General features: G+C 41.3%; 1 protein-coding gene across 1 annotated transcript in view; it reads right to left on the reverse strand.

Annotated features, from left to right (window-relative positions):
• The window catches only part of PREP (prolyl endopeptidase), a 140,174-nt gene that overhangs the window by 84,170 nt on the left and 37,865 nt on the right, over window positions 1-18,139 (reverse strand). Inside the window, exon 7 of the mRNA XM_081251114.1 lies at window positions 1,340-1,445. Within this exon, the coding sequence (XP_081107240.1) occupies window positions 1,340-1,445 (106 nt within the window). The remainder of the gene's footprint in view (window positions 1-1,339; window positions 1,446-18,139) is intronic.

Genomic DNA, 18,139 nt, shown 5'->3' on the forward strand with positions numbered 1-18,139 from the left:
AGCCTACTTAATAAAGATATAATGAAGTAATAAATACAAAATGAAAGCGGTACTCTCTGGAGGAAGAACACTGTTAACTGAAATTTTTAATAAACTGGAGAAAGGCCAAGTCCCTTCCACCATCCTAGACCCACAGAGGAACACTGGGCAGGACAGTAGCACAATAACTGCTGTTAGCTTCTTTCAGATTTGACCTTCCATGCTCAGCTCTATGCAGACCTAGATTTGCAACTCAAGTGAGTGATTCCCGGGCGGTGGTGTGCTCCTGTCAGAGAATGTGAAAACTGATGTGGTGGATGCAATTTTCTTGAGATCAAAATGGGTGTATCTTTTTTTTTTTTTTCCAGACAGAAAAAAAAAGTGTAGCTTTATTCAATGGATATATATTTAATATTAGAAGAGAGATGACTTCATCCTGCTGTATGTGTGAATGGTGCTCTGAAACAGCTAAGAATGTTAGGATACAGACCTTGCTCAGAGAAGTTTAAAAATGATGCAGTGTCCAATCAATAATAAAAAAAGGTATGTATTTTCTGATCATAATGTAATATGAATTAGATACTAATAATGAGGTAACCTAATCAACAATTAGAAATGTACTCAATATTGTATATTTTGAAAATCTGTATCAACTATCTCTAAAATATATTTATTTTACATTAACCAGACCACGGTGTAACTGCATCCTTGTCTGGGTGCCAGTGTATCCCTGATAAGAGTTTTTGGGTCTGAGAATTTTCAGCATAGTAAATAGTGCAGCTGAAAAGCTTTAATGCTTGATGATGGTGCTAGTATGATAATAAATGTTGGAAGAAAACAACATTTAAAATGAGCCATATCTAGAACTTGTAACTGGCTGGTCCTATGCTTACTATCTTGATACATATGGTTTCAGGAAGCAAAATCAGGCTGACATTGTACGTGTGTTCAGTACTGAGCAGTTGTCCTGTGATCATCTTTTAACCCAATAAATTGTCACTGGTGTCCTCTTTCCTGTGACAGTTTGCACCATTACATCCAGACAGTCATAATGCTTTACAGACCAAAGGGTTGGTTTCCCCCAAACACTCTTCATGTGCAATGTGGACAGGAAACTTTCACACTCATAAGCATGCAAAAAATAAGGTTAGCGTCAATCTACAGAGAAAATGCTAAAGCCAACAAAGAGCTTCATTCAATTTCTTTTCATTTTAAGGAATAATATCGAACGAAAAAATCATATGAACTGAGATGACCTGGTTAAATGGAAGGTTTCTTGGGAAATCAATTAGAAGACCAACATAATTGCTTTTTAATGGAGCTTCCTGGAGTAATCATCCGTGTTTGAAAGACAGCTTACCGGTGATGCCACTGGGCTCCTGCTGGAGGTCACAATACCAGAGTCGGTTTACGGGATCACACCCCTCCCTTATCGACAACAAGACGTAGTGACCGTCGTCAGATAACTACGAAGGGAACAAAAACAGCACACGGGGCTGATTAGAATATATATTTTTTGTGAGAACACTATTAAATATTAAGTAAAAAATAAAGGTTCACCGCAAATGCAGTATCTTTACCCCAAACAGTTGGCTTGGATAAGAAAGTTATCAGAAGAAAAGGTGAACATCAATTTTTTAACTTATTTCACTGTTAATCACAGTTTAACAAAACACAGTGAAATATTTAAGTTGAAAATACTTATATATAACTGAATGCCATGACTCAGTGTGACTTTTATTTAAAGTCTATTCTTTATAGTCAACAATACTGTAATAATTTTGTATGGTGACAGATGGTTACTGGACTTGTCTCAGTGATCGTCTGTAACGTATTTGTTGGATCGCTATGTTGTACACCTGAAACTAACACAATATTCTATGTCAATTACACTTAAATTTTTTTAAAGTTAAAAAAACTAAAGTCTATTCTTTAACTGAAAAATGCACGCAATCTGTCATTTTGAATATAAATGTCACTGAATTTGAAATTCTGTCACAGGTTACACATTTTAAAAGCTGTTCTAAATGAGTAAGAATTAGCAAAATGGGCACATATGCACAAACGTTCATTTGTGGTTCATACTGGTCACATTAGCAAGTTTCTACTGAACAACTAAACAACTTTTAATGCGTATCTTTAGTCCCTTATATATCACAAGGCAGCAGAGATAAAAGACTTGTGCTTCAGTGGATTTCTTTTAAAATATTAAACAGGAGAATCTTAGGTAGCAAAAAGAATCTTGATAAAAAACGAATGCAACAAATAATACATTATGGTTTTGAGTTGTCAAAACTGATAAGTAGTATCAGACTATATACATCCTTTTGCAACTTTTTTCATTCAATATAATTTAAAAAATTAATCCATATTGATACATGTATATTTGCTTCACTTATTTTAACTGCTGTAAAATATTCCAATCTAGGAATACATCACAACTAATTGATCCATTTTCCTACCACATAATTAGATTATTTCCATTTTCTTCCTTTGTGGTTTTTGTCCTTATTACAAGTAATACTTAAAAAAATTTCTGAACATGTTTATCGTGGCTTCATATACATGTTTCCTAGGGTACATAACTACAAGTAAAACTGCTCAGTGGTATGATATGCACATACTCAATTTTAACTAGATGTTGCCAAATTATTTTCCTAACTGGTTGTATTGACTTACACTCACATATCGGCTGTCCTGTTTTCCACATCCTACTCTGAAGGTGAATTTTATGTGTCATCTTGGCTAGGCCACAGGACCTATATATTTGGTTTATTCTAGATGTTTCTGTGAAGGTGTTTTTTTTGGATGAGGTTAACGTTTAAATTGGTGGACTTTGAGTAAAGCTGACTACTCTCCATAATGTGGGTCAATCTCAACCAATCAGTTGAAGGCCTTCATAGAAAAAGACTGACCTCCCCTGTCCAGAAGGAATTCTGCCAGCAGATGGCCCTTGGACTCAAGCTGAAACTCCTCCCTTGGTTTCCAACCTGTCAGCCTACCCTGTAGATTTTGGAAGTGTCAAGCCCCTACAATCATGTTAGCCGATTACTTTAAACAAGTTTCTCTCTCTCTATATATATTATATATACATATATTCCATTGGTTCTGTTTCTCTGGAGAACCCGGACGAATGCACTTACCAACAACTGCTATTCCTTCATTTATTCATTCAATAAATAGCTGCTAAGCAGCTAATATGTGCAAGACATTTTCCTAGATGCTAAAGATAAATCAGTGAATAAATCAAGGGGGAAAAGTTACACCCTAGTGGAGGAGACATGCCCATAAATATGGAGTAACATAGTCTATTATAAAATGCTAAATGCCGTACAGAACATGAACAGGTCTGGGTAAGGGAGGCAGGATGTGTGGGGAGGGACTGCAGTTTTAAATATGGCAGTCAAGGAAGGCTTCATAAGAAGGTGTCTTGCCAACTGATGGGAACATGCTGTATAGCACAGGGAACTCTAACTAAATGGGAGGGAAGTCCAAAAGGGAGGGGATATCTGTATGTGTACGGCTGATTCATTTTGTTGTGCAGTGGAGGCCAATACAACATTGTAAAGCAACCATACTCCAATAAAAACTTTAAAAAAAATTAAAAAAAAAGGTGTCTTTCCACTGTCTTCTGACTTGCATTGTTTCAGATGAGAAGTCATTCATGTTTTTCTCCCTATGTACAATGTAATGTGTTTTCTTACCTGGCTGCTTTAAAATTTTTCTTATTATCTTTGGTCTTCTACAAATTGATTATAATGGGCTTTGCTGTAGTAGCCTCTTTCAGGTTTGTTGAGCTTCTTGAATCTGTAGGTTTGTCTATTTTACCAAATTCATAACATTTTTGGTTGTTTTTTTCCTCGTATGATTTTTGTGTCCCCTCACCCCTACCCTAGGACTTCAAATACATAATGTTAGATCACTTAGTATTGTTCTACAGTTCGGTGGGACCGTGTTCATTTTTGTTTCAGTTTTTTTCTGTGGCTTAGTTTCAACTTGTTGTCTTCAAATTCAGGTATTTTCTTTTATAGTATCTAAACTGCTATTAAACACATACAGAGAATTTTTCGATTCAGATAGTTTATTTTTCACCTCCAGAAGAATATTTGGTTATTTTTATGTTTCCTATTTCTTTGTCCATTTATAATTCATTAACATTTCCTAAAATCCTTTTAAAATTATTTTTATAATTGCTTTCAAAAAGTCTATGTCTGCTAATTCTACTACCTATAATTTCTAGATCTGTTTTATTGACTAGTTTTTCTCCTGGTTATAAGTCACACTTTCCTGCTTCTTTACATATTGAGGAATTGTTTTTCTTGGATGCTGAACAATTTTAATGCTATCTGGGTTTGCTTTTTTTTTTTTTTTTGGTCTTTCTTTAAAACGTTTTGAGGCAGTTAATTTGGTGGATCAGCTTGATCCATCTAAGATTTATTTTCAAACTTTGTTGGGGAAGGTCTACAGCCCTCCTGCAAAGGCATGGATGGCCTTTCTGGGGTCTCTGCTGAATACCCTGGGTGTTCACAAGGCCTTTCTACTTTAATGGTTAGAATGTGAAAGTCTCCCAGACTTGTTAAACCTCTGGTAGTTAACAGCTTGCAAGTCGCTGGTGGTTGTTCTCAGCTTGAATCATGGAGCCTCATCCTATGCATGCACCACTCAATAGTCAGCCTAAGATGCAGGGGGATGTCAAGAAGATTTCTGGGACTCTTAGTGGGTGGTTCCCCCTTCGGGCACTGTGCCTGCAAATTCCAGTGGCTTCAGTCTTCCTGAATTCTAATCTTTGGAGCCTTAGTTCAGTGAGACTGTAATATTCTGGGGGCTCCTCCTTCTTGTGCCAGAGTTCAGAAAATTCCTCCAGGCAGAAAGCTGGGGCAATCATATGACATCTCTCTCACACATCACAGTCGTATGATATCTGCAGACTGATATCTGCAAACGGATGCTCTGTCTACTTTGGATAGTTTTCTAGCTGTTTACGGCAGGAGGGTTACTCCAGTATCAGCTACACATCATGGCCAGAAGCAAAAACTTGTCATTATGCTTTTATTTGTTTAACTCATTTTTAATTCTTTATTGGATAATTACAATTTTAGGGTATAGTATTATGTATGTTTAAAATACAGAGATGTAAGAATTAAGCATGTAATATAAGACTAATTAAAAAGATAATATTTATGATTAATAAAAAACGTAACAATGATATAGTTTCTTTTGTCTTATTACATAGTAGGCTATTTTTAGGGTTTTACTTACTAGCAGCATCGAGTTTTTAGGCTTGGAGGAATTAGATTCCAGCTCTCCAGAAATGCCCATCCACTTTCTATCAGCAGATTTGTTTTGGTAAACCAGCTGTCTGTCAATCGGGCTCTCTGCATTTGTAAATTTGTCACAATAGCTGTGTGTGTCTACAACATCCAGTATGTTTAAGAACTTGGCAGCACACTGGATGTGAAACATCTCTTCCTCAGAACAATTATTTTAAAGCACAGAGGTAATTTGTACTTGTGAAATAGAAGTGGGATTCCAACTACGTACAGTTTTATAAAAGATTCTAGAAAAGTCCCGTTTAATTTGGCTGTTCTTTCTTGGTGACCTTTTTTCTGAGTTCTGAAGTTGTCTCCTTTCCAAAAAATGAATCATATTTTGCTGTATGTGTTTTGGTCACAAACTACACATGACACTGAACTACTCAGGTGCACTCTCTTCATCTCTTTCCAGGCTCCTTCTAGTCTTTTCAAAGACTGTCAAATGGTTTTGGAGAAACTGCATATACATTTATGATTTCCATGTATTCTTTTCTCCATTCTCATCCTCGATGTATTTCCGAAAATCGCCTGTCATTACATTTTAAGTGGGTTTCTTAAAAATGAACATCTGGCTTGACGGAGTTGAAACATTCACTCTAAGAATCCATATTTCGTCTTTATTAATTGTTACTGCCACATCTTAATTTTGAACATTCTAGTCACCTTGCTTTTCCCTTCTCCTTTTCTCTTTACACTGTATTAATATAAATTTCTTTATAACTTTTTCCCTTCATTGACTGCATTGGGAGTTATATACTCTATTTCTAGTCTTTTATACATTTTCCTTAAGCTTTTCATATACATAGCTAATAAACCAGTGTCTAGAAATTCAGTTCCACCTCAGTTTTAAACCGTCCTATACTAAGAATAGCATTAGCAACCTCACAATTATAACTTTATTAAATGTAATGGAAAGCAGCCTCATTAGTAATACTTCAAACTTCTGTTCTTTTGTCCTTTAAATAAAGACAGACTCTTTATAGCTCAGTGCTTAGAGTCATGCTACATCAATCATAAATGATGGCTAATTCAGTTGCAGTGATTCAGCCAACAGAATGATAGGGCAGTAAAACACTGCAAGAACCACACCAAACCTTCGATGACAGCTGTCTCAAGCACATCTAATGAGTTTTTCTCAGTATTTTGCCTGCACCAAATGGTTGCAGCAGTTTATATTTAATCTAAGGCAGGAAGTCCCAAGGGAATTGCTGTTGGGGTGCCAATTATTTTTTCTCTATGACTCTCTTCATCACAACCCAGAGATATTCCATAGCCACTAAACAAAACACTAAACTGCAAACAACTCTGAATTTCAAATGCTCAAGGTCTCAAATTTCAAAATCATTTATAAGTCCCTAAAATATATAGTTTAGAAATATACCTTTTTCCACTAAAATTTAATCAGTAACAATGCATATTCAACCATGGCCTCACATTTAGACTATTTCAAGACAATTTAAAAAACGAATTTTGGGAATCACTGGGAGGGGAAGACAAAAATAATGTTGATGATGAGGAGACTTAAATCTCAACAGAAGAAGGTGACTTTCCTGAAATCCAGATAAAAGGAAGATAGAAAAGCAGGAGAGCCAAGGGTCCCTTCAGGCCTTCATGAACAGTATAAATTCCAGTTCACAAAACATTGTTCTTCTTGAAACAATAAGACATAGGCTAGAAAAAACATGTTCTCTTGAAGCAATTAATCTCATTCAAAAGCACTGACTTTTCACAACAGGGTTGCAATAATGCTAGACTGACCAATTATGAAATTTGTAATTCTTAAATCACAGCTTCCTTTTGCTTTATGTCTATATTAAACAAATTTTCCTTAAGTCAAAATGATTTTATTTCATGAAATCTCCCTTTTATGTAAATCAATATTAATTAACAAAAACAAAATTTTCTAAGAACTACTGTAAATAAAATATTGACATTTGCTGATATTAAGTCCACTGGTTGCATTTCAAACAATACCAACAGGATGAAAGTTAAAACTCCTTACCATTCTTACGACTGACAATTTTTTTAAAACGTATTTCCCTTTAGACACAAGTTACTTTGACAGTCTAATTGTGTGAAGTCATTTGCTGAATTACATTTAGAGTACTGATTAAATATTTTTAGAAAATGTTAATTAAGGGAGACAGGAATAACATCTGTATTGATCAAAGTATCTGGAAAGAGAAAAAATTCAAATGTACAAAGAATGTGGTATTCACAGATAGGCTACATAACATACGGAAATCTGCTGGTACTTGGCTATTCATTATCCATAACCAGATTAAAAACAAAGCCAAAAGCCATCCTCCCTTGCTCCTGGGGTAGATGAAGTTGGAGATAAAACTGTCACAAAGGTGGCTGGTTTTAACAGGAGAATCTGCCGCCAGCCCACTTTCCATCTCCTTTACCACAGACACAATCTAACATGTGCCACCAAACACAGCCGACCACTATTTGGGGGAGTCAGAGCTGAGGCTGTTTATTCAACCACCATTTACTGAGAACCTGCTGCAGCTGAACCAGGTTCTGGAACACACAGATCAACAGGACAGGGCATTCAAGACTTTATGCTTAGGTGGGAGAGTTAGACACTTAGACACACACACACACACACACAGAGTTATACTGTAAACATAGTGAGAAATACAAAGAATTGATGAGAGTGCCAGAGAGGAGCATCTAACAGGGAAGCGAGTTGAGAGGAAGAGTGAGATCTGAGAAGGCTCTTGGGGGGACTTCCCTGGCGGTTCAGAGGTTCAGACTCCACGCTTCCACTGCAGGGGGCGTGGGTTGGATCCCTGGTTGGGGGACTAGGATCCTGCATGCTGTCCTGCACAGCCAAAATAAATAAATAAAATTTAAAAATTCATTTGAGAAGGCTCTTGGGAATGGATGGTCCCTAACTGATTTTTAAAAGGGAAGCAGAATTCCTCTAAAAGTGATTGCTTGACTCTTCCAATTCTTGGAGCTGCTATGCTGGCATAGGTATCTGGTTCAGAGGGCTATGTCTAACACACACTCAAGCTACACAGACACTCATTCTCAAGTACACATCTCACCGACAGACAGCGCGAGTAGCGGACACTGGGGTCTGCTGAAGCACGCACTCCCCCAGCTGCCGGGCACTGGGAGCAGGCAGCTCTCAGCTGAGCACCTTGGGGCCTTGTCCTCCCGGGTAAAGAGAGCCACCCCTCCCAAGGTCACACATTCTTTTTGGTTCATCCCACGTGCAATGACTGATTAATGCATAAAGGTATAAAGGCCCAGGCCCCTCACCCCTGGTTAGGAAAATGCTGAAGGGCTAACCCAGCTCAAGAGCCCCCTGGAGGACCGGCTGAGGTCCTTGTCATGATTTCATTGTCCCCCTTCTGCCTTCACTCCCAGCACAGGCGAAGGCTTTGAAAGCACCCCCATTGAACTTCTGGAGGCTGTTCCCCAGGGAACCTGACCTGTGACAGCATGCAAGGCATCATGGCACCTGGTTTCTCATCTTGGCAATATTTTATGCTAACTGAAGGAAACTTTTTTTTTTTTTTTTTTTTTTTTTTTGCGGTACGCGGGCCCCTCACCGTTGTGGCCTCTCCCGTTGCGGAGCACAGGCTCCGGATGCACAGGCTCAGTGGCCACGGCTCATGGGCCCAGCCGCTCTGCGGCACGTGGGATCTTCCCAGACCGGGGCATGAACCCGTGTCCCCTGCATCGGCTGGCGGACTCTCAACCACTGCGCCACCAGGGAAGCCCAGGAAACCTTTTTAAGTGGTGGTTTCTAGTTTTGAAGAGGGGCACCAAAAAACGGCTGCCATGTGCATTTACAGTTATCAAAAGGTAGGGCATAAGGTATGGGGTTATCAGACTTTATACTTTCATTAAAGAAGCCACATTAGTTCACTGAGAAATTTTACCTGTGCGTATTGTGGTATTAAGCCTCCCTGGGACAGTAATATTTACCAGGGAAACCTTTGACAGACATCATGCAAACTATTCGACTATTCGACAGTGTATATATTTTATACTTTATTCTGTTAGATTCACGTGTGCTGCTCCAACACACACATGACTCAGCACATTCAGGAATATAACCCTTACAAACCCAGAAACCATCAAACACGAAATTTAGAGATAAACAGCAACCAGAAGCAAACCTCTGGGGAATCTACTCCCAAATAATACGTTTTAATGAAATTTCTTCTGTTAATGCCTCATGTAGGTGTGACCGTGATCCATTCAGACCAGAGTCTGGGTCAAGCTGCACAGTGTTCAGAAGAGGTCACTGGCTCCACCATCAGCTCATTGAAGGCTTTTAAAAAAAACATGAATTGACAGAAATAAGTGTGAAATAGAACATATGTTCTATGTTGATAGAACATAAATAATATGTTGATAACAGTGATTTCTCTAGAGAATGGGATCTTTGTATGTTATTCTATTTATTTATTTTTTAAATTTTATTTATTTATTATTATGATTATTATTTTTTGGCTGCATTGGGTCTTCATTGCTGCACTTGGGCTTTCTCTAGTTGCGGTGAGCAGGGGCTACTCTTCATTGCAGTGTGCAGACTTCTCATTGCAGTGGCTTCTCTTGTTGTGGAGCACAGGTTCTAGGCTCATGGGCTTCAGCAGTTGTGGCACATGGGCTCAGTAGTTGTGGCTCACGGGTTCTAGAGCGCAGGCTCAGTAGTTGTGGCGCACAGGCTTAGTTGCCCCACGGCATGTGGGATCTTCCCAGACCAGGGCTTGAACCCATGTCCCCTGCATTGGCAGGTGGATTCTTAACCACTGAGCCACCAGGGAAGTCCCTTGTATGTTATTTTAAACAATAAATGTATTTATTATTACTAGCATAAAAATTTTTAAGTAGATGAATCTGGCTATTTTTAGTCTCAACACTATGTAGTAAAAACAGCTGGGCTTTCCAGCTGACCTGAATAAGCTAGCTTTTCTTCACGCATCTCATATTAAGAGAAAATTAACAGAAGATCACTTTATTAATGTTTTAAATTCTCAACCATTTAACTATCTACAAAGTTGTCTTTCAAAACGTTGCGACCCATAACTAATATTTACATATACATAGAATACGTGGACTTTCATCAAACTTTTTATCCTTTTCAAAGAAAAGCTCATAAGCTGTTTTATGCTAGAGCTACTAGACTCCATGGTTACATAGTCTTGTGTTAATAACCAAAGCTTCACGAACATGAAATTTCTTTAATATATATAATTTTTTCCACTTAGAATCCAACAAGAAGAGGGTGGATAAAGTCTTTTCATAATTTGAAAGTACATGCACTTCTTCAAATCGAGGAAACTACTTTCTTTTATATATTATGACAAAAGAATTCATTGTGTGTATAAAAAAGTATACTAAAAAGCAGTGAGACTTAAAGTTGCCTGGGAAATTAACAAAAGGCATGAAAATGGATTTTAATAGCTTTGAGAGTTAATCATTTTCCTCTCAGAGCAGGAAACTCTTATCAGTTTTATCTCACAGACTCTTGTGGATTCCTTTCATAATAGTTGTGAATCATGACAACATCTCTTTACTAAGAATGTTTCCAAAACGTAATCTAGGAAAACTTTTAAATGTCAAACTAATCACCTACAGTGATGGCTTTTCATTTATGGGGCTCATTATGGATTTGTAATAAAAACAGGAGACAGTGTCAGTAGCAGAAGCACGGGATAGTCTAAGCAATATGATGTGCACTGACATAAACATTTCTAATAGGTAGTCCTTAAATCAGCTTTCCCAATACTGTGTGCTACTACAGCAATGCGGGAGAAAGGAAATCAACCCCAGTACTCTATGATTTGTTGCTTGGTATGCCAGAAACAGATATACCAGAAAATTCTAGGAAAAGAAAACCCATTCAAAGTAAAATTAGTAACGGAGGTCTCGACACGCTATAGCCACTCGTTTCTCATCTACCTGATTGTTTCTCTGGCACATAAGCTCAGTTATTTCAGAATCGACTGTTTGTTTTCTTTTTTCCCCCACTGAGCAGTAAGAGGGGTGGCTGAGAAAAGTGACTGACCAGCAAATCCAACTTCTACCACAAAACCAACCCTCTCCTATCAGGAGCTGTTTTATGAATTCAGAGCAGCGCTACCTGCAGCCTTGCTCACAGCCAGGTCTTTAGTTTGGCTTCCTGACTTTCTGCCTTCCCCACCATGCTCTGAGATGTCCCTGCATGCCCACCAGCCTGATGGAGATCATTACTTCATGCAGTGCTGGTGAAAGAGAGGATGTGGGCTGTGAGCCTCGGACACACACAGTCCAGGGAGGAGTCCCCCTGGGACTGATATAAGGACTGCCACTCCTGTGACGAACAGAAGGAATCAGTCTCCAGGAGCCAGTGAAAGTGCAGGACTCCCTGGGACAGCACGGTGAAGGGTCACCAATCAGAACACATGCTGGCAGCCTCAGGTTCAAGTACCGAAGTTAAGGTCAAGAGGACAACGGTGTCCTTAGAATGAAACACAAACTGAACGTGGTGGGAATTCTGTCATGGGCCCCCAAGCCTCTATGTATGACTTAAAAATGTTTATATAGGGCTTCCCTGGTGGTGCAGTGGTTGAGGGTCCGCCTGCCGATGCAGGGGACACGGGTTCGTGCCCCGGTCCAGGAGGATCCCACATGCCGCGGAGCGGCTGGGCCCATGAGCCATGGCCGCTGAGCCTGCGCGTCCGGCACCTGTGCTCCGCAACGGGAGAGGCCACAACAGTGAGAGGCCCGTGTACCGCAAAAAAAAAAAGTTTATATAAAATAGTTTACTACAGCCAAAACATCTTCCATCAGGGCCAGAGGCTGCCCATCTCTGCTCCTGAGTACCACCTGGCCTCGGCACAGTGGTGGACCCAAGGTAATAAGGGCTTCCAGGTATTTGGGGAGTAAATGCACGAACTGTGCTGACCAGGAAGAGGGCTGCCGAACAGTACTGCTCAAGTGGAAACCATCCACAAGAAAGGGGCAGGTGAGGCAGCGTTTCCTGAGGAACATCTGACTTTAGTATGTATGCTCTGTAAGGCAACGCTGGGTGCACCAGCGTCTGTCTACAGGGTCTGTGTGTGTGTGAACCTCAGCAGGGGAAGGGGGAGTACAGAAATGTACATTCTGAGTGCCCAGCATGAGTCAAGCATTAGGTAATGTTCATATATATGAAATATACGTAAATGTGTACAAGTTCATATATATGTAATATACATAAATGTGTACACAAACACAGTTGACCCCTGAACAACTTGGGTCCACTTACACACAGATTTTTTTCAGTAGGAAATGCTACAGGTCCAGAGTTGGTTGAACCTGTGGATGTAGAATAGTGGATATGGAGGAACTGCATATATAAAGGGATGATAAGTTATAAGCACCCCTAACCCCTGCATTGTTCACGGGTCAGCTGTATATACGTATTTTAATTACTAGGGAACATAGTGAATATATAAAGATGGTCTGTGGGGATATGTGATACATATTAATATCAAGATTACCTCTGTACAGTAAAATTAGGTTCTCAGTGTAGGATTTAGCTAGACAATCACAAAGAGGCTGGGCATTTTCTTCTTAATCCTTTCTAAAGGGACTGGATATATTTTCAGAAGCTACACTCTAGAGCACCCTCTGCTGGGAAAAGTGCCTCAACATGCTTGCTTTGTGAGGTTTTTTTTCTCCAAATGCTCTACAAGTCACTTTAGAATAGACTGTTTTTGTCCAAAAGAACCTTCTAAAACATGATTATTTCTATCCTCCCACAGTCCTGCCCTCCATCTGAAACCTCACAGTCTATCTTACATAATAACTGACATCACTGTCCCTCCAAGCCAGATGCCAGGTATGTGTTTCATGTTACCCCCGGGGGCACAGCAGCTGGAGGTGCAGGAGGGACCAAGGGCAGGATGCCCTGGGCTGGCAGGTGAGGAGGGCAGTGGTGAACACTGCCTACACGTCCAGGATGGAGCGACCCATGGACGTGGCTTCCCCTGGAACAAGAGGCACCAGGAAGGTAGCTGGACTCCAGTCAACTGGAAAGGAGCCTGCTGAAAAAGGATGGAAAAGGGGGTGCCAGAGAGGCATGAACCTCAAGGGAATCCTGCCGGGAGCAGAAGCTTTGAGGGGAAGGGAGGACGACGCAAAAGGTCAGCCAGAGAGTTTACTGTCCACACGAGGGAACGGCAAAGTACAGAGGTTCCCAGAACCGAGGGGACCTCACTACAAAAGGATCACAAAGAGCTGGTACCTAGACACCCCTCGTGACCGCAAGCTGCCAGGAGATGTGGACAAACAGCTCCGGAGGAGCAAAAACCCTGTTCCCCTTCTCCAACTCCTCCCCCTGCGCGGCCACTGTAGAAACTAAAACACAACGAAGGGCTGAGGGGAGGGAACAGGCAATCTTGTCATTGCTCAGAATGGCCACTCCCCTGCCCCCCTCCCCACCCCTGTAAAACTTAAATTCCGATGCTTCAGTCTGACCTTCCGCCAGTTGCCTTCTGCCCGTTTATATTCCCCTCCTTCCTGTTCCCATCCCCCAATTCTCAAGCAACCACTGATCTGCTTTGTGCCATTATAGACTACTTTGCATTTTCTAGAGTGTTATATAAATGGAATCAAATACCGTGTACTCCTTCTTTTCTAGCTTCTTTCACGGAGCATAATTACTCTGAGATTCGTCCCTCTTGTTGAGTGTATCAATAGTTCATTCCCATAGTGGTGCAGCCACTATGGAAAACAGTATGGAAGTTCCTGAAAAAAACGAAAAACAGGGGCTTCCCTGGTGGTGCAGTGGTTGACAGTCCGCCTGCCGAAGCAGGGGACACAGGTTTGTGCCCCGGTCCGGGAAGATCCCACATGCCGTGCAGCGGCTGGGCCCGTGAGCCATGGCCGCTGAGCCTGTGCGTCCGGAGCCTGTGCTCCGCAACGGGAGAGGTCACAACAGTGAGAGGCCCGTGTACCGCAAAAAAAAAAAAAAAGAAAAACAAAAAACTAAAAACAGAATTGCCTTATGATCCAGCAATCACACTCCTGGCCATACAGTCAGACAAAACTAGAATTTGAAAAGATACATGCACCCCAATGTTCATAGCAGCACTATTTACAATAGCCAGGACATGGAAGCAACCTAAATGTCTGACAGATGAATGGATAAAGATGTGGTGTATATATACAATGGAATATTACTCAACCATAACAAAGAATGAAATAATGCCATTTGCAGCTACATGGATGGACCTAGTGATTATCATACTAAGTGAAGTCAAAAAGAGAAAGACAGGGCTTCCCTGGTGGCACAGTGGTTGAGAATCTGCCTGCTAATGGAGGGGACACAGGTTCGAGCCCTGGTCTGGGAAGATCCCACATGCCGTGGAGCAACTAGGCCTGTGAGCCACAACTACTGAGCCTGCGCGACTGGAGCCTGTGCTCCGCAACAAGAGAGGCCACGATAGTGAGAGGCCTGCACACGGCGATGAAGAGTGGCCCCCACTTGCCACAACTAGAGAAAGCCCTCACACAGAAACGAAGACCCAAGACAGCAAAAATAAATAAATAAATAAATAAATAAACAAATGTGGGGTTTAAAAAAAAAAGAGAAAGACAAATACCATATGATATCACTTATATGTGGAATCTAAAACATGACACAAATGAAATTTTCTACAAAACAGAAACAGATTACAGACCTAGAGAACAGACTTGTGGCTGCCAAGGGGAAGGGAGGGTAAGGGAGGAATGGATTGGGAGTTGGGGATTAGCATATGCAAACTATTATATATGTAACTGAATCATTTTTGCTGTACACCAGAAACTAACACAACATTGTAAATCAACTATACTTCAATAAAATAAACTTAAAAAAAAATAGTTCATTCCTTTTTATTGCTGACTAGTATTCCATCACAGGGATATACCACAGTTTATTCACTCATGCACCTGTTAATGGATACTTGGCGTGTGTCCAGTTTGGGGCTATCATGAACAAAGCCACTGTGACTACTCATGTCCAAGTCTAGGGAACAAATATCACCTACCCCACCTGCTAGTCCCCCACGTGCTCACGAAACCTGAGCTGGGGAGAGGGAAGAAGCAAGTAAATCGGAGAGTTGATATTTTGTTTTGAGCTGCAGTGGACCTTTAGTAACAGTTCAAATACTCTAAAGTGTCCAGAAAGCTATGGGTTCTGCCGGGTGGATGCTGTCCTAGGCCACAGTGGGAAAACTAAAGCTGCTTCGTGATAGTAACTTGACGGGTGGCTCAAGGCAAGAAGGACCTGTCCGTGTAGGAAGGCAGAGGAGGTATCTGTGAAGGAAGGAGGTGAGTCACGAGGAGACAGCATCTAGGATATAAAGAGAAGCCCTCAGAGAACCTGGATTGAAGCAGCCAAAAGGGAGGAGGAGGGCAGCGCACCAAAGAAATTCAGAGACATCCACTCACTCAGCCACACCCACAAAGCCCAAGCCTCCAGGGTCTATGAGATGCTGTGATAAATCCTCCATCCACAGACTGAAAAAGGCGCTGAAGGGAACTTAGGTAAACAGACTTGGAGAGATGATGTGACTTGCCCAAGCCCACACAGACAGGACCAGAATTAAAATCTCCTGATGCGTGCTCCAGTACACCCTCATGATAGTGCTGGCTCTCCATTCAGAGACACTGTTAAGTGAGTGTATTCACAAAATACCAGATTCAAAATGACGATCCTAAAAGCAACTACTTGAAAAATAAAAGCAACCACCGCAGCACGTGCTTTGGGTGTGCGGTGATGCTCAGGACTACTGCTTTTCTCTAAGGTGTGGGTCACTAAATAAATAAAGCCTGTTAGGAAACCGTCTGCCTCACTTCCAGTGAATGCCCTGAGCACTCATTCGTACACCAGGCACGGGCACTTCTGGTCCAGCCAGCTGACAGCGCACCAGCTTCTGGGACCCCCGTGGGCTTTATCACACTTCCTTGACAGGTACAAGAAACTTGTACATCACGACTTTTTGCATGACCTAGATTTTTCTGACCTGGAACTGAATCAATTTCAGGGCATACCTGAGGCTTCTGAAGGCTCAGAACTATAGCACCCATGGTTTTTTTTTTGGCGGTACGCGGGCCTCTCACTATTGTGGCCTCTCCCGTTGCGGAGCACAGGCTCCAGACGCACAGGCTCACGGGCCCAGCCGCTCTGTAGCACGTGGGATCCTCCCGGACCGGGGCATGAACCCGTGTCCCCTGCATCGGCAGGCGGACTCTCAACCACTGTGCCACCAGGGAAGCCCCAGCACCCATGTTTAAGTGACAAAGTTGCTCTTCCACATAGCAAGAAGGTCCTCTCAACAGAACCTGACCAACTAACCCTGGCCACCGGAAGGGTGATGTCTAACAAGACCCCCCAAGCAGCTGGAATACAGCTTAATGAAATCTATACCCAGTTTGTGTCTACTAAGCCTACTGGTTTGCTTACAGACTTCCTCTGCATAATTTGCTCATCAGGGCCCTGATCTAGTATAAAGTTCCTTAGGACTCACTGTACACATCCCATTAGCTTTTTTTTTAAACAACTTCATTTATTGCTTCTGTGCAATACAGATGCATCTCTTCATTTACTGCCATTCTTTAAACGGTCATTCCTGCTGTTTTCACACAACTTCTTACCTTTTGACAAGGGAGGCAGAGTGCTGGAGGTTAAGAAGATACAGGATGTGGGTCTAACATATCCAGCAGGCAGTTCCAGCCATGGACCTGCAAGTTAATCACCCTCTCAGGTATTTTACTTTGTCCATGCAATGGAATGATCACTGCCCTCCCACGGTTATGGTAAAGATTATATTAGACAAGTTACATAGAGTGAATATCTACTGAGTGAATGGTAAAAGGATCATCCAAACTATTTAAATTTGCTTTTCTTTTCAGTTGCCTAGTAGTAGAATTGAATATACATATATATATATATATTTTTTTTTTTTTTTTTTTTTTTTTTTTTTTTTGCGGTACGTGGGCCTCTCACTGTTGTGGCCTCTCCCGTTGCGGAGCACAGGCTCTGGACGCGCAGGCTCAGCAGCCATGGCTCACGGGTCCAGCCGCTCCGCGGCATGTGGGATCTTCCCGGACCGGGGCACGAACCCGTGTCCCCTGCATCGGCAGGCGGACTCTCAACCACTGTGCCACCAGGGAAGCCCCAGCACCCATGTTTAAGTGACAAAGTTGCTCTTCCACATAGCAAGAAGGTCCTCTCAACAGAACCTGACCAACTAACCCTGGCCACCGGAAGGGTGATGTCTAACAAGACCCCCCAAGCAGCTGGAATACAGCTTAATGAAATCTATACCCAGTTTGTGTCTACTAAGCCTACTGGTTTGCTTACAGACTTCCTCTGCATAATTTGCTCATCAGGGCCCTGATCTAGTATAAAGTTCCTTAGGACTCACTGTACACATCCCATTAGCTTTTTTTTTAAACAACTTCATTTATTGCTTCTGTGCAATACAGATGCATCTCTTCATTTACTGCCATTCTTTAAACGGTCATTCCTGCTGTTTTCACACAACTTCTTACCTTTTGACAAGGGAGGCAGAGTGCTGGAGGTTAAGAAGATACAGGATGTGGGTCTAACATATCCAGCAGGCAGTTCCAGCCATGGACCTGCAAGTTAATCACCCTCTCAGGTATTTTACTTTGTCCATGCAATGGAATGATCACTGCCCTCCCACGGTTATGGTAAAGATTATATTAGACAAGTTACATAGAGTGAATATCTACTGAGTGAATGGTAAAAGGATCATCCAAACTATTTAAATTTGCTTTTCTTTTCAGTTGCCTAGTAGTAGAATTGAATATACATATATATATATATATATATATATTTTTTT

The sequence above is a fragment of the Mesoplodon bidens genome (assembly GCF_964165515.1).
Source record: "Mesoplodon bidens genome assembly, chromosome: 12".
NCBI lineage: Eukaryota > Metazoa > Chordata > Mammalia > Artiodactyla > Ziphiidae > Mesoplodon > Mesoplodon bidens.